Source organism: Primulina huaijiensis, chromosome 13 (genome assembly GCF_012295235.1).
Source record: "Primulina huaijiensis isolate GDHJ02 chromosome 13, ASM1229523v2, whole genome shotgun sequence".
Classification (NCBI taxonomy): domain Eukaryota; kingdom Viridiplantae; phylum Streptophyta; class Magnoliopsida; order Lamiales; family Gesneriaceae; genus Primulina; species Primulina huaijiensis.
The window spans coordinates 16,602,302-16,623,203 of record NC_133318.1 but is presented as its reverse complement, the minus strand read 5'-3'; the positions used below and the strand labels follow the sequence as shown (position 1 = coordinate 16,623,203).

General features: G+C 34.1%; 4 protein-coding genes across 7 annotated transcripts; 2 read left to right on the top strand and 2 right to left on the bottom strand.

Annotated features, from left to right (window-relative positions):
- The first annotated feature begins 690 nt into the window (after positions 1 to 690).
- Positions 691 to 2,252, top strand: LOC140991276 (large ribosomal subunit protein cL37-like). The gene is made up of 2 exons (XM_073461202.1): positions 691 to 766; positions 1,897 to 2,252. The coding sequence occupies exons 1-2, from the start codon at positions 691 to 693 to the stop codon at positions 2,250 to 2,252; spliced, it is 432 nt and encodes a 143-aa protein (XP_073317303.1).
- Positions 2,253 to 3,201: 949 nt separating this feature from the next.
- On the bottom strand, positions 3,202 to 6,341 carry LOC140991917 (E3 ubiquitin protein ligase RIE1-like). The gene is made up of 4 exons (XM_073462084.1): positions 5,590 to 6,341; positions 4,505 to 4,624; positions 4,123 to 4,411; positions 3,202 to 3,660 (listed from the first exon to the last, which is right to left on the bottom strand). Exons 1-4 carry the CDS (start codon positions 6,057 to 6,059, stop codon positions 3,499 to 3,501), a joined length of 1,041 nt encoding a protein of 346 aa, XP_073318185.1. The 5' UTR covers positions 6,060 to 6,341; the 3' UTR covers positions 3,202 to 3,498.
- A 308-nt stretch (positions 6,342 to 6,649) lies between these two features.
- Positions 6,650 to 13,962, bottom strand: LOC140991384 (alpha-L-arabinofuranosidase 1-like). Its single transcript, XM_073461309.1, has 18 exons — positions 13,565 to 13,962; positions 12,414 to 12,630; positions 12,287 to 12,341; positions 11,972 to 12,183; positions 11,579 to 11,700; positions 11,321 to 11,468; positions 10,992 to 11,061; positions 10,542 to 10,687; positions 10,406 to 10,451; positions 10,270 to 10,322; positions 10,005 to 10,149; positions 9,778 to 9,896; positions 9,619 to 9,690; positions 9,437 to 9,540; positions 8,879 to 8,935; positions 8,587 to 8,785; positions 8,006 to 8,152; positions 6,650 to 6,818 (listed from the first exon to the last, which is right to left on the bottom strand). The coding sequence occupies exons 1-18, from the start codon at positions 13,735 to 13,737 to the stop codon at positions 6,672 to 6,674; spliced, it is 2,232 nt and encodes a 743-aa protein (XP_073317410.1). The 5' UTR covers positions 13,738 to 13,962; the 3' UTR covers positions 6,650 to 6,671.
- Positions 13,963 to 16,777: 2,815 nt separating this feature from the next.
- LOC140991411 (histone-lysine N-methyltransferase, H3 lysine-9 specific SUVH1-like) lies at positions 16,778 to 20,797 on the top strand. 4 transcript variants are annotated; one of them, XM_073461354.1, is made up of 4 exons: positions 16,779 to 16,933; positions 17,299 to 17,348; positions 17,435 to 19,702; positions 20,436 to 20,797. In XM_073461354.1, the coding sequence occupies exon 3, from the start codon at positions 17,530 to 17,532 to the stop codon at positions 19,648 to 19,650; it is 2,121 nt and encodes a 706-aa protein (XP_073317455.1). In that variant the 5' UTR covers positions 16,779 to 16,933; positions 17,299 to 17,348; positions 17,435 to 17,529; the 3' UTR covers positions 19,651 to 19,702; positions 20,436 to 20,797. The 4 variants fall into 4 exon arrangements, with proteins under 4 accessions (XP_073317456.1, XP_073317457.1, XP_073317455.1 ...); XM_073461355.1 differs by having other exon boundaries at positions 16,778 to 16,933; positions 17,299 to 19,702; positions 20,482 to 20,797; XM_073461356.1 differs by having other exon boundaries at positions 16,778 to 16,933; positions 17,299 to 19,702; positions 20,441 to 20,797.
- The last annotated feature ends 105 nt before the right edge of the window (positions 20,798 to 20,902 follow it).

Here is a 20,902-nt window from a genome sequence, read left to right as displayed (position 1 = left end):
TTGTAGCTTCAAAATTTTATATTTGAGCATGATTTTTAGATTTTACAATGTTATTTTACTTACAATTGTTGACAAAATTTGTGAATGTTCCTCTATTCAATATCCTGTCACCCAAGGCTTGAAAAAGTAGTTGAAATGGTTTACTCGAGCATATGGTGAGAATATCAAATGAAAATTTGCGTAGCTTTTGAAAGTTGTTTTGACCTTTCTATGTTTAAATTCGTAAAAATTGGAACAAATTTTTTTTTTTTTGGTTGTATGGTATTTATTTTGTCAGGTTTTTCTTTATAAACACAAAGGTACATGAGTAATGTGGAAAAATCATTTTTTGTAAGATAAAGATAGATATAATTTATAATATTTCATAGATAAAACAAGCATGAGTTAAGTGAATAAAAATATTCCAGTGGTTCCATCAATTTGTTACTATCTTAATTTGTTTATATATTAAATAGGTTTAATTAATATAATAAAAACTTTCAATAAAATTCAAACAAAAATCCTAACAGCACAACCTCTTGTGAGCATTTCCATTTACTATTTATTTATTCAAATAAATAAAAGGAAAAAACCGTTATTTTTAATTTATAAATATTAAAATATAAAGAAACAATAAAATATCAATTAAAAGCCTGTAAAATTGCTTATCCTAAACTGGGCGAGAAAGAGAGAAACAATGGCGAAGGTGATATGGCTCTCCTTTTCACCGCTTCACTCTTCTATCCTTCGTCTTCTCCATCTTCGACTCCAGCATCAGTTGCTAAGTGTATTAATGTTTTGTACAGTAATAATTTGTATTATAATGCTTCCCCCTGAATCTTGCTACTTGAATAATTTGATTTTTATTTATATATTGGGTTTAGGTTTGTAGTTTTATGATTTAAATGTAATTCCTTTACAAGTTGAGTTTTCTTTCGCATGGTTTCTGGGTTTTGTTTGACGCGTGTAGTGTGTGGTCATTGCGCGTCGTTCTTCTGTAAATTATTTACAAGAGAAAAAGAAAATGGGATGTTTATGGTATGAGTGGCTTTTTCTTTGTTTCTTTTCTATTTTTGAACTCCGTGCTCTGAACATTGATAAAAAAAAATGTATTTTTCCTTGTATTTCTAGTATACCCATACAATTTTCTGGTTTAAAATGATTAAATTTGGACATTGTGGAGCATATAAACCACATCTTATGTTTACAGAAAGGTCTGTTTTGAAGGTACTTGGACTTACAATATGTTCCGCATTCTAACTTGGGTTTGCAACATTGTTGTACGCAAACCTTAACGAGACTTTTAGATTTGTTCAGAAGACACATGTAATTGCCTAATTGGAGTTGGAGATATATTACAGGTTGCTTAGTTGTGTACTGTGATGTTATGCAGGGCTGAGTGAGAAATGTTTAACCTTTAAAATGAAATGTGGTTAAATATCATATCTAATTTTTGTAGCCTCGGAGGAGGATACGGAGCTGGTGGGGGTCGAATAGGGACCTTTACACCCTTCAAATGAAAATATAGTTAAATTTCATGTAACCTCGAAGGAAACATAGATGTTTCAGCATTATTATCTGTAATATTTGTTAGATTTACCTGCTTGGAGTGCATCTGGACTGTGAAGCTTATTTAGAAAAAGGTGTTATTCTAAGAAAAAGTTTCTGTTTGGGTTTTATTGGAAAAAGAAAAATTTTCAGAATCACAAGCCCGAAAAGTAGCTGAACTGCAGCTTAAAAAAAAAAAACTTCTATTCACTACTGTCTTTAAACATAGACCTGCTCCAATTTTTCTTTAAAGACCTTGCTTGATTAAATACTTTTTTAAACAAAGTTTTGTATCCAAACTGGCTCTCAGTCTTCCGGTGAATTTGTCAATGTTTCTGAATTATGTGTCATTGGTTTTTCTGTTTCTAGTCTTCAGTTTGGGCAACAACTTCATCAATAAGCATCCAAAACCGTCTGTTGGACACATGATTCGAGCACCTCTTGTTCCGAAAAGCAGAGGTGCATTGATTGTTAAGGCATCTTCTGATGTTGATGGAACTGAATCCAGTGCTCCCGATTCTCCTACTCCTAAGGACACAAATGAAACTGTGCCTGTTGAGAATCTTCCTTTGGAATCCAAGATTAAGATGAATCTTGAGCAGAAGATGAAAATGAAAATAGCAAAGAAAATCAGATTAAGGAGAAAGAGGCTTCTGAGGAAGCGCCTTTTGAGGAAGAAGGGACGATGGCCGCCTTCAAAGTTGAAGAAAAACAAGAACGTGTAAACTTTGTTTCATGATAACTTACCTGTTTATTCATTACTTTGTCTGCTCACTGTATAATCGCAGTTCATCAATTTGTGGCACCAATATATTTTTTGTCTAATGGATTATCATTGCGTTGATGATATCAGTTTCCAATTCCATTCCACCTTTTGAAGTTGCTTATGGATGGGATACGGCAGTATTTATGTGTTTCATTAACTGGATTTAATCTCTATTTATCTTCCTGCTAAGATTTCTTGGCATAAATTATTTTTGCGTTATTTTTGTTGTTTTTAAAAGATTGAATATTTCTGCTCTTTCTATTCTGTTTCTTGTCTTGACAAGTTTTAACATGGTGAAATTCATTTCTATTTTAGTAGTCTCTGAGGTTGAATTCAAAAATGTGAAAATGGTGCACATAACAATGTTCAAGGAGAATAAAGCCTAAATGAAATCGTGTCAACTTCAATATTTCTTTCGTTTTCATTTTAAATTTCGAGTTGAAACATTCTAGCCTGCTTTAATTTAAAATAGTAAATCGATTTCCTTAAAACTCTTTATCGAACTTAATTAAGAATACGGCTTGTGCTCGTTCGTATTTGGTTTCAAATACGAACTAGTCATAAAGAGCTAACATTGTGAACAAATTAATCAGTTTGACTCAAGAACATAATTTAACACATTCAAGCTCAATGTAATTCAGCTTGAAAGACTCGAACATCTTCGTTATCTGTTCGAAAATAAGTAATCGAAACGTTCGAAATTTATTTATTTAATATATTATTATATTATATTAATAAAATATTAAAGCTTTCGAACAGCTCGCGAACTATCATATAAAATAATTTAGACTCGAATTCGAAACGAAAAAAATTCGAATATGTTAGAATTTGGCTTGAATTCGATTGGCTCGAATACAAAACAAATATTTTTCGAGCCGGTTCGAAAAGCTCGTCAACTGGCTCGGTTCGTTTACAAGTCCCAAGTCAGTATCAACCATTCCAAATTATTGGCTAAAATACCACTTCTAATATATCAAAATCAAGCTACATATTAAAGTCAAAGTCCGCCACCCCACTCAGTGATACATCTAAAAAGAAAGATACAAGAAAACCCTTGAGTTAGATTCTGCTTAAGATGATTTGACATGCATTTGAACTGTACATTTTGTAAGAAAGAGAGGCAAATGGCTAATGATTCTCGATCATTTCCTGCTGTGATAAGAACTATTCGTCTCTATACTTTATGAAATCCAGTTAGGAACAGGTCAGACCAACATGTCGCCCCGAAGAATGTTAAGTTTGCAGAGAGGGCACGTCGCGTTGACACGGAGCCATTTAGCAATGCATTTATGGTGGAAATGATGGTTGCAGGGAAGTGAACATAACTCCACCCCATCTATATATTTGTATAGGCATATGCAGCATTCCTACATGGTAGAAATAGTCACATATTTGGTATAATGAGTGATTAAGACCTCACCAAAAAAAAAAAAGATATATGTGATCGGCCATAATATGAATTCAACGACTAAATTTTGAATAAAAACAAAAACCAAAACACGGCATCCGATAGACAAAGCATGAAACAACTGTTCAAATTTGCAATTCATGATAATCGGATACATGATCTTAACTTTGATTCTAATCATACGAGCGAGTGTTGGCCAATATCCAAAAGCTATATTTTATAGCGAAGGTAACTCAAATCTTTCAACTAATACAACTTCATTGTCATTTATATAATTGTACAGACAATCACACAAAACAGCAAGGATAGTTGTTGCTTTTCTAGCAAAGGGGTTCTGGATTTTTATTTTTAAAAATAATTTTATATAAAATTTGAATTTTTTTTCGTCCAGGGGACAGCTTAGAAGAGAGGAGATACTTACAGAATCCTCTGAAGGAAGAAAAAGCTCAGCCATGGAATTGCTGTGGCTTGACAGTGGTGTTAACTGAACTTGTTTCCTTTCGTTTTCGAACGTGTGATTTTGGTGGCGAAATAAATATTTTGGAAGAGATCTGATATCATTTTCCGAGGCCCCATCCCCAATAGTCATTGCGTAAGCGACTGTAGCTAAGATGGGAAAGCAACAGAACAGCACCAGAAAAACAATACAAGCCACCACAATGCAGAAGATCAGAAAGAACACGTCGAATGCTAAAAACACTACCGATAGCCTGCAGTTTAGAGCATCCATTTCACAGGGCGATGAATATTTTATAATTTTATGCATAAATTTTTTGTATTTTTGAAATGTACATGGTTATTACCAGTATAAACGTGGAGAATCTTGCAGAAGCAGCTGGCCTCCAATCACTATCCAATAGAATCCAAAGACCCACCAGATTGATGAAAGAACAGTATTGACGGACTCCAACTTTTGGAATATCCTGTGGAAAGGATATTGGGATCGGTTGTTCATATTGATTGTTTCTCTTCGTCAAATAATGCCATTTCTAAAGTCATGTCATTTGAATGTCTCTCTTCATCAGAAAATTAGCTCCATCAATTCTGCTAGGACCTTTGCTTAAAATAGCTAAACTAAGTTCCGGCAAATTTTTCCTTGCACGGATGACCCTTAAACCAAGTTGGTGCTACGTTCATGTTTATCTGTTCCTCGATCAACAACACATCCGCCTTAAGATTTTATATCAACTACAAACTCAATTTTGTTACTACGATTCTGATAGACGGTGCACCAAATGAACTTGGCTTGATTATCCTAAACCATATCAGCAAAATCATTACCAAATTTCCTCAGGCGGATGCCACTTATTCTGATTTGGTGATATGATCATGTTGTATCCAGTTCCATCTCATTTTACAGTATATCCATCACAAGATTTTTTTCTAGAAATACAAGAAATCCAACCTTAAATCTGTTTAGGGAATCATTCCCCAAAACCTCAATCCTACCCAAATAAAATTATAATAAATTGGCTTCCACTCTATTCAATTCATCGGAGATAAATACAGAGGTTATAAATTGATCATATGAGCATTTATTATATGCATTGCCATATAGTCAATGATTAAGATATACAAAATTAAATGTCTTTCATCTATAATAATACCACAAACTCCTACCAGACAGAACTTTACATAACATATATCCCAAAAAAAAAAGAACTTTACATAACAAAAACGCAAAAATAAGTCAATATAGGCCTCTAGCAATGTCATGATTGCATCAGGGATAACAAAACATCAACAAACTCTTAAATCTAATAATAAGAACCAGTCAAAAAAATCATTCATACATAATACCAAAAGGTCGTTGTCCATTTCTAACCCCCAAACTGCCTTGAGAAGAAAACAACACTGAACTAATTTTTTTTTTTAACTAAAATTTTACCTGTTGTGACAGAGAGAAGAGAACACCCCATAAAAATTATAATCTTGAAAACCTTCAAAATCATCATCAAGACTCCGCCTTTGATACTCAGCCCACACAAACCCCATGTGCAGAATGCATTGCAAAGCATACCCACTAATCCACACTCTCAAAGGAGTGGAAGGCCTCTCTTGCATGGTGGTTAAAATCACAAAGGCAGAGACCAGAACAAATGCCAAATTCCATATCATATCAAGAAACAGAAAGGGTTTTGAATAGCCACAATCCCTACCAATTTGAGATGCTAAATCATCCTCCTCACGATCGTCATCAATACTGTAAATTTCTTGTTCATTATCAACCAAGATCCTATGCTGGTCAGAATTGGTGGCTATTCTTGCAAAAGGGGGTGTGAGTGAGGTGGCTATGGAGTTTCTGGTGGGCCTCAAATCGTCACCACCTCGGAAAAAACGCTGGTAATCTCGGTTCATCGTTTCGGTGTCAGTACTTGGCGCTGTGAAATGGGTAAGATCGAGCCAAAAAGTGCTGCTATCACACAAAATATGGAAGCTTGGGAAGAAGATGGGAGGAGGGAAATGGAAGATGGCCGGGTATTAATGGTGGTGGGGCCTACTTTTTACATTGTTGAGGTGGTGGGTGGAGGGTGGGGTAGTGTGGGCGTTCGAAAATGTTGTCAAGTCATACCATGGAAATGGTTTTGACTAAAGACTCGCAGACAACCAAAATCCTCGTACACAATTTTGCAGCGGAGAAAACAACGAAAGAAAATAGAAGGAAAACAAAAAATTGGAGTTTTTATTGAATATATATATTGGATTATATAGATAAATATATAATCTTGATATGTTTCATATTAATCATGTTCATTTATGTATCTATCGTTAATATCTAATTTCTAAAATGACACTCATATATTATACATACAATTTTGATATGTTTCATTATATACAATAAATGAATATCACCTAAGCCGTGGACATTGAGATAATCACAATTGATTTGTGTATATATATTACAATGTTTTCTTTAATTTGAGATTTTTTCTAAATATGTTTTACTTANTCTCATTATTAATACATAAATTACATAGTATTTTCAGCAGCATCGGATCCTACAAGATAGATAGAAATTGGTTTTTTCAACAAGTCCATTGAAGTTAAAGAATATGGAGGCAAAACGACATTCATATTGTTGCCAACATTTTTAAGTGGAATTGTAATTGGTACCACCTGCATAAACAATAATACATATCAAAGAGCTGATAATATTTCAATTATTAATTCAATTATGGTTTGAACCAACTAAATACTTACCTCATCCATCCAATGTATATGGTTTTATTAGTATTTTCATACACATTTAAAAAATTATTGGAAAAACAAAATCAACAAATTTTTTTTTCCATTTATCTTTCCTTATTTATGGTAACAATATATAGAAATAAAAACTTACTGAGAAATAGCTAATATATTTAATGAATATGAGTACACTGATAAAAAAAAAAAAGATAAAATAATATTAAAAATAGACATTATATTATATATACATTTGAGATGAATGAAAAAAATAATGAAATCTTTATGTATGAGACGAGGGAGTATGTTGAAAATTCCTAAGAGTGTTTAACTATTATTAGATTCGGGTTTAGATAAAAATTGAGAAAAAAATCATCGTTTATTTGGTTTACAAAATTTCAAATCAAATGACATCGTTAATTTTGGTTGGGTTAGATTTGGTCTGAGTTAAATTGTTAATTTATATTTTGCGTTTCAGAGTAAATTAAAGCTTTATATATTAATTTTGAAAAAGGTAACAAATGATACTTGATAAAAGTTGAGTTAACATATATTTGATTATAGACTCGAATGAATATAACTAAAATACTATAAATTAAAATACTTATGAAGGTTACAAAATTTTGTAACTTAAAAAAAAAAACTAAACTTTTAGTGTTTATTTGAGCTAAAATATGCAATAAGTAGATTTTTAATGTCATTGGACTGTTTATTTTTTTTATTTTTTATTTTTTTGAAATATCATTGGACTGTTTAAAAATCTCACGAGTAATATAATACAAACTAAACATCAAATAAAATATTTTATATCGAAGAAAATAACACTAATTCACATTAATGCAATCGAGTTAAAAGATTTTAAAAAATTAATACAAACCATGATTGACTAAAAACCGATCCAAACTATGCGATCTAGTTGGTTTTACAGTTTGGTTCGATTTCTAAACACTCTATAAATTTTCTGCGGGGCTTATGATTTATAAATTTTGGTGATCATATATGCATTGTTACCACATACGAGTTCACTTAACATTAATTACTTTTTGGTAAAAAAAAACATTAATCACTAAATTGTTTTATTAAAAAAAAAAACATAGACACAAAATAGTCGATAGATATACCTTTTTAGGCTCACTGAAAGAATTTTCATCCTTCACATTGGTGGATGTCAAAATGGTCATTTGGGACCCTTTTGATTCAAATGAATTCTTTCCCACCCCATTAACTGAAATCTTGAGAGGCAATTTGTTGCTACCTAAGTTCACAACCTGCACAAGAGACTTCTTCCATTCATAACATAACCCAAAAATCATGCCATATTTCTATTAAAATCGCGAATATATGTTATATTTCACAATGAGTAACAATTTATGAATCGGTTGTGAGCATAGTTAATCCGAGATAATTGTTTTCACAAAATAAGAGTACGTGTCAAATAGTTGATAACAACAAACACATTTTTCTTTGTCTAGCATCATCTAGATTCGAATCCAAAGCCTCCGAGGGTGACAAGATATTGAGAGACCCCACTTGTTTATACTATCAACATGTACTCAATTCAAACGTGCGATAAATCTTTTTGAACGGATTTTCTAGACTTCTGCCTTATGGGCTCAGAGTGTGACAAAATATTATCATATGATTCGCAGTTTCTTGCAAAGACTTTTCAAGAACCAATGCAATTTCAAGAAAATATTCATACCTTTATCCTCACATAACTTTTGTTTTTGTCTGAATCATTCCAAGAAATAGCAGATGTGACTATAGAGGTTGATGGGTCGGCTTGCAGTTTGGAATCAAGTAGAATGGCACCATTTGATTCTTTGAAGAAATGTTGCATCCAATAACTAGGAGTTCCATATGCCTCTGAAGAATCAAATACTATAGCATCTGGATTGAAACTGAAACAACACAGTATCGTGTGGTTCGTTCAAGAAAACTAATATGCAGAGGAAAACCACGCGTTCTGCGTAAAGGGTTTATATGAAACATACCTCCAATCATTGGCGTTAACAAACAAAGGTGCATTGCTTGCCATTTCAACGACGTCGCTACAATGAAGCAATAAAATCAGTAATTTCTCGTGTCCATTCAATGTGGAATAAGAGTTTGAACCATTTAATTTTCTGCAAACTCATGTGGACTATCGGATATTTAATTTTAAACAATGATTAAAAATAACCGAATTTTAGATTTGAGACACCTCTCTTTCACACCCATAGGAATGTGACAAATGATGTTACAGCCAGCCTCATGCTACCATCAACTTATAGAGTTGGCACCATCCTACCTTCTTAAAGAAAGAAGACTGTGAGTTGTGAGTCAATGGGACAAGAAAGAAAACTTCGAGCAAGTTACAGACTTTAGCTGAACTATGTGCACTATATTACATGTGATTTCGGCAACGGCAAAGGCAACTTGCTTTCAGTTAACGCTCGATGTGTTGGAGAAAACTCGTGTTTTATGATTTCACAATCCCGGTGATACGACGACCCAACAAACACGTGACAGTGAATTGCTGCTAAAGGGGCTTCAAATTTCAAATTTAGTACCTATTTGTCTCTAGCCCAATAAGAAAACCAGCCTCAGCAAGTGCCTTTAAAAGACTTCCCCTTCCTGCATCATTTCCAGTCACTGCGTACTCACTCACAAAAGCCTGATAAATAATTTATCAGATGAAATATTTAGGCATTTCTCCAAACAAAAATAAGTAAATGAACAATTTGCCAAACACCTTTGGGCCACGACGTGAGGTGTGATCAAAGTTGTGAGCCATCGAAAACATAGTATTCGCATTCGTGTACACCTAAACACATGATACAAGAATACTATGAAAGAAGACATTTCTGCCATTATTACGCAAGGATTTATACATCAAATTCGAGATTCGTACATGAAAATCGTACAAATCTGCAGGGTGATCCAGCTGCTGATTTGAGCCATCACAGTTCGAGATAATCTTGATATCTGGGTAGATTCGTTTTATCGCGTTGTAGAACTTATTGTAATTTCCTGAACTTGTGTAACAATACAGTAAGTAATTGCAGATCTTATAGTTTATAGCATAAGAAAATAGCATGTCAAAACTGAAATTATTTTACTCTACAAACAGATGTATACCTCGATAATTCTTGCTTCCACAATCTTGATTTCCAACAGCGACGTATCGTAAATCAAACGGCTCTGTGTGTCCCATTGCAACTCGAACAGAACCCCACTTAGACTTGGAGTCTCCTCGAGCAAATTCAATAGCATCCAGAATGTCCTGCAACGGCATTCAAGTTCGCAAAATCAATAATTTAAAAATAAAAATCTTGATGATTCAGACCAAGTTCAAATTTTTTAATTTATAATTATATAAAGACAGAATTATAAAAAAACATACTTGCACAAAAGGTAAAATGAGGGAAGTGTCAACTTGATCATTAAGACTGATTCCTATGGAAAGAAAAGAAAGAGCATAAGTAACAGAAATATTCGAAAACCGAACACATAATCACTGAGGTGTATTTGGTCAGTACCATTATTGAACACCCAAACCGGTAGTGCACCTAAATCTTCTGCGAGCTACAGAATATGAATAAGGGTATGCATGTGAGATATGATTGAAATTCGAAAGAAGTTGTTAAAAGCATGCTAACTAATACTACATATTACCTGGAGATACTCAAAAAAACCGAGCCCATCATCAGTCCAATACTGCCAAACATCTCCAAAATGCCCCGGTCTCTCTTCCCATGGTCCGATAGTTTCTTTCCATCGAAATGCATTGGCTAGCCATTCTCCTTCGACAAAGGAACCCCCTAAAAAGAGACAAGTCAAATGAATGCTTAGTTAAGGGAAAAAGATACACACAAGCTAATGTTGCTAAAGATGTTAAAATTAACAATACGCGGCATCGAAATTTTAATGCATATACATGCACATTTACGGGTACCAAGCAGATAACTGCATATACTTAAATTACCAGAAGGGCCAAAGAACAACCCCGTGATAGAGCTGTTGGTTCTCCAGCCACAATAGCAGATACTAAATATAGCACTGAAGAGTGCTCACATTGGATAATTTAGGATGGAGCAATGTAAGGCAAATATGCTACTGAAATACCTGGAAATCTGATAAAACCTGGCTTCAAGTCCACAAGCATGTTGAAAAGATCGGCTCGGAATCCATGTCCCTACACCATGAGTTTCATTAAAGATCTCAGTCACACAAACTGCAATTTTTTTCCTACTATCAAACAATTTCAAGGACAAAAAATATAGAAATCTTCATGCAAAAGAATGTCTGTGACCAAATATGCGAACAATTTCTGAGTGGACAAAACTTTGCATGAGGCCATTACTTCGGTACCATAAGCAGAACATCTAAATTCAAACATATGAAACCGGTTACTATTTAGATATTAACATGTTTTTTGGCTAAAAGTCTCATACCTTATGTGTGCTTAAAGGCATAGCTGACACTTGATCAAACCATATAATACCCTTTTTTCTTGTCGTAAACTGCAATCTTGAGTTACGATCTGTTCCCTGTGCTACTAAGGAGATCTCCTTTTTTGTCCAGTTTGTGACATTACCAGCGCTGATTCATCAGTTAAGAACAAATATTTACAAATTTGTGACATGAAAGCATCAATTAATTTCTTAAAATTGCTTAAAATCTACACAAAAGGTACTACAACAGATGCATACTTTATATTTCCCGTGGCTAATATCTGTTGTCCTTTTGAACCGATAAATGATACAGATATTTCAATTGGTCGCGATGAACTAATATATAGGGTCACTTTATATGTCTTTCCTTCTTCTATATTCTGCAAGAAAATAGGAACCAGCAATTCATTCACAAATACAGAATCATTTTATTTAGATCAAACAAGAAATGCAGTGATCCTTCGCATCGTTCCAGAAGATAGATACGTATAATGCAGATATATCAGCAAAAAATGAAAATAATGAAAAAGCTGTTATATGATCTAAACGATCTCAATTTCATTGTTAACATCAGCTATATTTTTTGATATAATGGAAAACACTCGTTCTTCGAATGGAAACACTAATAACTCAAGGAAAAAATATTCTTACCATTCCCCAGAATCCAGGATTATATAAGCCAACTCCTTGTGCTGGACAAATATTGTCACCACTAATGTCGCACAAAACCTCCATTCGAAGTGCAACCTTATTTCTGTCGAAGCAGGATGAACGGTCTGTTGAAACATGTAACAACGACTCATTCCCAAGGATCGTCCAAGGATTAAAGTTTGATGGAGTATTCTGGCCTCCGGCCTCGAAACCTGAGTGCATATATATATTAAAGCGGTGAGAATTCATAGTTCGAAAATATTAGCAGGAAGAAAATTACGAACATTTTGGAAATTAAAGAAAATTCGGACGAGCCTCGGTTATTGACTAGCTCTCCCCACAGTCCTCCAGTCCCAGCATGATTGATCTCCTGCAAAAAAATTCTAGTGTTTTGACAGAACAGACCAAAGGACACACGCTGAACAAACATTATAAAACTAACCTCAAATGATATACCAAACATGGTACGAGGTATTTGTCGAAGTGACTTTTCAGATGCGTTTATGAACAACGATGCGGTCTGTTTTACATCGATTCCACTAGAACAACACTGACAAGCTACGCAGAATCCAATAATCATGAAAAGTAGGGTAGCATAGGAAGTGCGACTCGGGTCCATCTCTTCCTCACTACTTTCGATTATCAGCCCCCTATTTAAGCTTGAAATAAAGTTCGAATCCTTATCATGTATGCCATGAAATGGTGATGAAATATTATCAAATTCAGTTGTATTTTCTGATAGCTTGTATGTTTTCATAAACAGAAAAAGGTTTAAACAAAATAACTAACTCCCTCATCACTGAAAAGGCCTTTTAGCTTTCTTTGGCTGATAAGTTATGCAACTTGAAGCAACCGAATCCTTTGTTTTTAATTGATGCATTGTTTTGAAACATGAATACATATCCATACAGACACACATATATACTTAGTAGATAGATATATTTGACAAGAAACTTGGCATATATATAAAATAAAAATCCTGAATCCTTATCCCAAAATTGTCGAAAAACTTCATACTATTAATCCCTCGTGTTTTCAAATCTTGAACGCATATACATATTAAAACACGTACGGACAAGTGTTTGTGCTCAAGATTTGGAAAAAATGAGAAAGAATGGGAGATAATATTTTTTTTCATGAGATGTTTTTAGAATTTTAGGATTTCACACAAGCAATGTAAGCCTAAAAGAAACTAGACATAAATTAACTGCAAATGTAACCCCCAACGCGGAGGTGAATCTATCAATAGAGGACAAACAAAACAAATCCAAAGAGACAACATATACTTCTAGATGTGAAAGTCAACGCCCCAAAAGTGTGAGCCAAACATATGGATAAGGTCGAATGGAACCCAACTATACATATGAGTGTAAAAATACTACCCAATTGGGGAAAAAAAAAAAAGAAGACATAAAATAAGAATTCAAATAACCAAGTCAAGAAATGATAAGAGAGATCAGTATATCAATCAGGTCTCAAATACGACCATTAAAGAATCCAAATTTTTTGAATCAAAGTCCATAAGACAAAAAACATCTGGCACATATCCTTAGAATATGCAGTATAGAACCTACAAACTCTTGCGCATTTTACCTATAAAGAACCAGAAGGCGATGAATGATCCGGTAAGAAGAGAAGATCCAGTTGGAAAAATTAAAGACGATCACTTGAAAACATACCTGCAGGCTGTAGATCATAGTCCAGGCCAGATTAATGAAGGAAGAAACCTGTATTTGTGTTGTGTGCGTGATGATGCAAAGTGCCATTTATTTACCAGAGAGTGATCTTTGCTTTAAGGAAACGACCATTCTGCCGTTGAAGAACGGAAACAATCTTCCTTAACGCCACCGAGTCTGCCTTGTATCCATCCACTTCAGATGTACACTTCAATGTATTGTAAAAATCTCTCTAATCAAATACACAAGAATCTATCAAGATATCTTATTATCTATTTTATAAAAATCCATGGACTTCACAAAATTTTAAAATTTTTTAAAAATCATAAAAATTATGTAACGAAAATACCCTGAAAATTTAAAAAATAGACACGTGAAAGAAGAAAAAAGAAGAAAATCATAAATGACTTGTCTCACAACCTTATATAAACATTATAGAATAGAATTTATATTCTATATATACAGATTGATGAACCACAAAATGCCATTAAAAGTGAACAATATATCTATATCTATCGTTTACAAAATTTGTGTATTACATTTAGATAGTAAAGTGGACACTGATCCCGTTTGATTCGAAGTTATATGTATGTATTTTTACTATGGGAGATCAAGTTGTGGGGGAGTGATGCGGTGGCGTGGTAGCGATGCATTGTAAAACATTGTTCATGAACCTATATATATATAAAATTATTTAATTGAGTTCGAATAGTCTAGAAAATTATCTTTAGTGAGTAGTCACCACAAATAATTGGATGTCATAGTCATGATATGTTTGTTTCTTCTGAGTTTGGTTAATTATTGTAACATCCTAAAATTTTTTTGATGTGTTTAGTCAAAATTTAAATAATGAATTTGAACTACAATAATAAATAAAAAAAACTATTTAGTCTAGCAAAAGATTTGACATATGTATAAATAATTTGTCCTATATATTAATCTACTTAATGTCCAAAACGATTATAATGAAATAAATAAAAATGCTTTTAAATAATAATAATAAAATTTTATATTGAACACAACAAACATATAAAATATGCTTCTAAAATAATNATAATGAAATGAATTTTATTATCCTACAAATAAAATTTATATTGAACACTACAAACGTATAAAATATGTTTTTAAAATAATATAACATAAAATAAAAATGCTTTTAAATAATAATAATAAAATTTTATATTGAACACAACAAACATATAAAATATGCTTCTAAAATAATATAACATAAATAAATAAAAAAAATTAAAAACAATATATATTAAATAAAAATATAAAATATTAATTAATTAAAATTTTCTATTAATAAATAAATTTAATGATGAATATGTGTCATTAAGTTAGGCCAACATTTGTCTAGAAGTTGCAACTCACTTCATCTCAATTTGCATATAAATAGGCCTCACGTGATAAATTTCATCATAAAATCTTCTGAAATTCATAGGTTTTTAGAGAAAAATAGTTGGTTCGAAGAAGAATAAAGTATTAAAAATAGTGAAAAATAGTACAATGTCATAAAAAATTCCGAAAAATTTATATAACGATCCTCATCCATCAAGAAACATTATGTATAGGTAGTGTCGATTTTGTTCAGAAAATCAAGATCCATGAAGAACAGTTTCTGGAAAATTTTCAGAAACTTTTATTTGAGGTAGCTATTTACATCTATTTTTTCTCCTTCATTTGAAAGATTTTCAGTTCAGTTTTAAATAAAATTGTTCGAAATGTCTTCCAGTTAAAAAATATGCCAACCGATCATCCCAACAATCGTCAGAAATATTATTTTTGGTCGTCCGAAATGAGCTTGACAATCATTCTAGTTTTTCAAAACCCATTATCAATCGGTTATGAATTTCGAAAATTATTAAACATAAAAGTTGTAGATCGTCTTGAAATACACAAGTATGAAAAATCGAGTCGTGTGTGGCCACCAAAGCAGCCACATGCGCACCAGAAGCCAAATTTTACATTTTTCAATCAATTTTTGACATAATTGCAACACTTGGTGAAGTTTCATAATTTTTGGACATTTCTTTGAATTATTAAGAATTTTTAAAGCTTTATTCAAAACTACTCTCTAGAAGTTTTGCACACAAATTATTTCTTAAAGGTTGCAACACATAACATTGATCCTAATCAATGTAAAATAACTCAAATTATATTTATAAGAAATTATCTTCGTTTAAGATTGACACCAAGACAAAAAAAATAAGCTATCCATACGAGGTTTCTCTATCGTGAGATTTCAACCATCAAGTGGTATTCGGCATGTAATTTACACTAAAGCTTCACAAACAACCAATTTATTCATATATATTGCATCATATAATGTATTTCTCATTTCATTTGTCATATTGTGTCTCATTTTGAATATCTGGATTTATTGATTTCTGAATGGCTACGAGTCGACTATTACTGATTGAATGAATGAATGACTAAATGAATGGAGCTCCGGACAATGGTCTATGTTCCGGATTACCAGTCCACTGGATAAGCGGCTTCGGGCCGAAAATGTGAGTCCACAACGTGGCTTCGGTCGAAAATTCAAGTTCAATGAACAAGAAGTTTAAACCCCCCTGTTATATAGCTAATCTGAACAACGTGATTTCAGTCTGAAATGCGAGTTCACCCTGGCTAATAAATGATCGATTGTCATATGGATCCTACTTGAGTACGTGAGAAAAAGTGCTACAACGGATGTTGGTGGGTGTCATCTTTGACCCTTGATATTCACTTCAGATCCCTGAACTGTCACTGTATTTCACTTAACAAGATATTTAGTGACAACACGTTATTACTTATACATGTCATCTCATTTTGAAATTCTGCACTTATATATTATCGTTTGATTTGTTAACTATATATAAACCCGATTTATTTCGTACTAAATCCCCAAAGACTTATATTGTAAGGAAAATTTTACCAAACAAATATTTAGAGCTTATGAGCTTAACCATACACTTTCAATCATTTTTTCACATAAACACTGATATAACACTATATAAGTCAACGCTTTGTCGCCGGCACATCACCACCACAAAGACAGTATATCGGCGAGAAGTGTTCAAAATTTGGTTTAACAAATTGTAACAAATTGACTCTGTATAAATAGAAAATATCAGTTAATACAAAATGGATACCAAAAATGAAAATCTGAAGTGCATATTATATGATGACTTTCCAAGTGTACGCTGTTATCGATGAGAAATATTACAAAATGCAGCTGATGCGCTGAAATTAAAACCCTCGCTCAGAACTCAATCGGTCTCAAGCGTAAACCACAGGGGTAATTTATTTTTATGTCAAGAACTGTTCGTTCGACCATGAAGTGGAAGAAGTACAATGAATGAACTTGGTTTTTGTTTCAGATTTCTTATATTTTACGATTTAGTGTTTTGCTTTGTGTTCTTCACAGTGTACTCTACTGTTTTTGAGGTTTCTTGGACCCCTTGAGAGATGTTGGGACTGAAATTTTTTGTTTTTTCCTTCGTTTCTCAATTGGGTTCTCGAATTTTGCATGTGTACTGTGCGACGGGTTGTTCTTTTGGGGGTTTAGGCTACTTAGTGATTCACTGTTCCTTTTCCACCAAGATTTGATTTTTATTGAAATTTTCATTCCAATAAATGATTACATCCTTTTGCATGTTGCAGGAGGCAGATTCGTACAAGCGCTGCACTATGTTTTTTCCTGGAAATATGAAGTGATTAGTTTGGTTTTTGACCATTTAATGACTAATATTTCTCAGTTGAAAAAGATTAGGTTTTTTCGTTTTGTGCATTTTGACAGTTCATCGAGAAGTTTCTGTGGATTTCAGTGCGCGCAGTTTAAGTTAAAATTTTAGGGTTAGCGCTATTATATAGGGAGTTCTGCATTCTGAATCGATGGAGCAAGGTTTTGGTTCGGAGCCAAATTCTCTTCCTTTGTCAATTGATAAAACCAGGGTGTTGGATGTGAGGCCATTGCAGTGCCTCGTCCCAATTTTCCCTAACACACCCAATGTGTCTTCAGGTTCAGTCCACCCAGCACCCTTTTCTTGTTTTCCACCCTCAGGCCCATTTCCACCTGGAGTCCGACCATTTTACCCTTTTCTGATTCCCAATAGTTCTCAACAAACTCCTTCTGCTGCCCAATACCAAGATAATTTAGGTTCTGATGGCCCTATACCAGCTCCTGTTCCACTTAATTCATATATGAGCCCAACACCCCGAGCCCAAGGCCGGCGTGGGAAGCCTAAGAGGTCCTTCAATGCTCAGAAATATGTTGTTGTGGTGGATGATGAGTATAATGACTCACAGAATGACCAATATCCTAGTGGATCCAGTGCACATGCCAATGATGCAGAGAATGGCAGCAACTCAGAGTTGAGAAGTGGCAGGGCGAGGAGGAGAGGGGCCAGGAACAGTGATGGCTTTGATGTGGAATCTCTAGTTAATAGCTTTTTGACACCATTTAACCTTCGTGAGTTTGATGACTTTAGAAGATCTAATGGTGACATGGAGACTGTTAGAACCATACTCCTGGTTTTTAGTTTACTAAGGAGAAAGCTTACTCAGCTCGAAGAAGCGAGTGACTTGGCAACAGCGATTGCTAGACGTCCTGACCTGAAGGCAGGCAAATTTTTGATGACGAAAGGGATTCGAACAAACAGCACTAAGAGGATTGGGCATGTACCTGGAATTGAAGTTGGCGATATATTCTTTTTCAGAATGGAACTCTGCATTGCTGGTCTACATTCCCAAAGTATGGCTGGAATAGATTATTTGAGCGTTAGAGTTACCATAGATGAAGAGCCTGTCGCTGTCAGTATAGTTTCATCTGGGGGATATGATGATGAGGGGGATGGCGTAGATGTGTTGATTTACAGTGGTCAGGGTGGAGTGCAGAGGCCAGACGGGCAAATGTTTGATCAGAAGCTTGAAAGGGGAAATTTGGCTCTTGAAAAGAGTTTACATCGTGCCAATGATGTAAGGGTTATAAGGGGTATAAAAGATTCTCTGTCAACCGGCAAGATCTATATCTATGATGGTCTGTACAAGATTCGGGAGTCATGGGCGGAAAAAAACAAGTCAGGATGCAATGTTTTCAAATATAAGTTGGTCAGAGTTCCGGGGCAGCCAGAAGCTTATTCTGTGTGGAAGTCAATTCAGCAGTGGAAGGATGGATTTACTAGGCCTGAGGGTGTGATTCTTCCAGATCTGACTTCGGGTGCCGAGAGTCAGCCTGTCACTCTTGTGAATGACGTTGATAATGAAAAGGGCCCGGGCCATTTCTCGTATATTTCTACTCTGAGATACTCCAAGCCTTTTTTGACATCTAAACCTTTTTCTGGTTGCCATTGCTTGGGTGGATGCCAGCCAGGTGATACCAACTGCCCTTGTAATCGTAGAAACGAGGGCCTTCTTCCGTATTCTTCAACCGGGGTTCTTCTAACTAACAAATCTTTGATATATGAGTGTGGACCGACTTGTGCCTGTCCTCCAACCTGCCGGAGTCGAATGTCTCAAGCTGGTATTAAATTTCATCTTGAGGTTTTCAAAACAAAGAACAGTGGTTGGGGACTGAGGTCTTGGGATCCTATTCGCGTGGGAGCTTTTATTTGTGAATATGCTGGGGATGTAATCAGTGATACCAGTGATTTTGGAAGTGAAAATGATAATAGTTATATCTTTGATTCCACACGCTACTTTGAGCCATTAGAGCTTATACGAGACAGTTCTGCTGGTTATAATAAGGCCCCATTCCCGCTGGTTATAAGTGGAAAGGATTGCGGAAATGTAGCTCGTTTCATGAACCATAGCTGTTTGCCAAATGTGTTCTGGCAGCCAGTTTTACGTGAACGAAACAATGACTCATATCTCCATGTTGCATTCTTTGCCATCCGACATATTCCTCCAATGCAAGAGCTAACTTATGATTATGGACTGGTTCCATCCGAAAAAGGGGATAAAGGAAAGAAAAAGTGTTTGTGTGGATCCGAGAAGTGCCGAGGATACTTCTATTGATGGTGCCAAGTATGAGTGGATGGATTTTGGTGCTCCATACCATGGAATAAAGGTGATATTTATGTTTTATTGAACCTTACTCTGTTGTCACTTATTTTACCTGCGTCAACATTATTATTTGTTCATCACGACATGATTGATTTCTTGGTAGTGGAAACATAGATTTTCAGCTTCTATTAGTTTTTAATTGATTTAATTCTTCCCTGTAGACATGTTTTTTTACATCACCATGTGCAATAGTTAAAGGAAAAGGTTACATAATCTTTCGTTTTACTCGGCATCAAAATATTGGAATTGAAACATCCGAATATTCAGTATACGAACTATATTTAGATTCTTTAGCCTATAACTTTTTGATTAATTATGCATTATTTTTATGTTTGGAATATATAATAAATGTGAAAATAATGGACGTTATTTGTTTAGAACTGTAAATTTGCATTCTCCAACAGAATTATGTAACTTCTTCCTGATTGTATTCTGAGTCCATATAAAAGGCATCATAGATTTTCGATTCTTCTATCATTGAAATATAGGTGTCGGATTTTACCTGAAACATTTATAACTCAACTTGTGATTTACACGCGACCTGTGTACCAGTGACACTTGTATATAAGGTCCAAATCTATCTTGTGTTATGGTTTTCTTGTTGCACTCTCAAATAAATTTATTCTGTGTCAAAAAGACCACCTTAGCATTTTTCTAATATTATCACAGTGCACTGTTAAAAAAGTTCAAAATTTACTCAACTTTGTACTAAATTAATGCATCTGTTAATTATATAGGCCAGATGTTCCCCTGCCGGATGAACGGCGTTTTTGTGTCTATCAGGTAAGTTTTCCGTGCATTTACCTGCCAAGAAATTGCAACCCGTAGAAAGTAATTCCAGGTGTGAAGCTTAAAGAAAAAAATTTTCTCGTTTGATGGCTGGATGGTGTTTCGCATTTTGTCTCAAGTATTAGCACTTTAATTTAAAGGTATGTGAATGAATTGGGAAGTGTTACGTGACGGGGAGCATATGGACTCGGATTTGGACTCCTTTGATTTTTGCATTTTGCTAGTTGTGTCAAGTTTGATGATATTAGCAATGTAGCTGTAAATTTGACTTTGGGGCATTGATCTTTAATATTAGAAGCTTCCCTTTAAACTCTAGCCACCCTCATACAGTAAGTTTGTTTGATCTGGTGAGTTGATTGATTTGCAACAGTTAAAAACATATATATATTGATTTGCAACAGTTAAAAACATATAT

What these genes read in the sequence shown, in the direction of transcription:
- LOC140991276 (XM_073461202.1), top strand. Translation starts at nt 691, where the DNA reads ATGGCTCTCCTTTTCACCGCTTCACTCTTCTATCCTTCGTCTTCTCCA. An exon ending in TCCAGCATCAGTTGCTAAGT is followed by an intron (nt 767 to 1,896) that starts GTATTAATGTTT and finishes TTCTGTTTCTAG; the next exon opens with TCTTCAGTTTGGGCAACAAC.
- LOC140991917 (XM_073462084.1), bottom strand. Translation starts at nt 6,059, where the DNA reads ATGAACCGAGATTACCAGCGTTTTTTCCGAGGTGGTGACGATTTGAGG. An exon ending in TCTTCTCTCTGTCACAACAG is followed by an intron (nt 4,625 to 5,589) that starts GTAAAATTTTAG and finishes TCCTTTCCACAG; the next exon opens with GATATTCCAAAAGTTGGAGT. An exon ending in GATTCTCCACGTTTATACTG is followed by an intron (nt 4,412 to 4,504) that starts GTAATAACCATG and finishes TCTAAACTGCAG; the next exon opens with GCTATCGGTAGTGTTTTTAG.
- LOC140991384 (XM_073461309.1), bottom strand. Translation starts at nt 13,737, where the DNA reads ATGGCACTTTGCATCATCACGCACACAACACAAATACAGGTTTCTTCC. An exon ending in ATCCTGGATTCTGGGGAATG is followed by an intron (nt 11,701 to 11,971) that starts GTAAGAATATTT and finishes ATTTTCTTGCAG; the next exon opens with AATATAGAAGAAGGAAAGAC. An exon ending in ATTGGGCTAGAGACAAATAG is followed by an intron (nt 8,936 to 9,436) that starts GTACTAAATTTG and finishes GCTTCATTGTAG; the next exon opens with CGACGTCGTTGAAATGGCAA.
- LOC140991411 (XM_073461355.1), top strand. Translation starts at nt 17,530, where the DNA reads ATGGAGCAAGGTTTTGGTTCGGAGCCAAATTCTCTTCCTTTGTCAATT.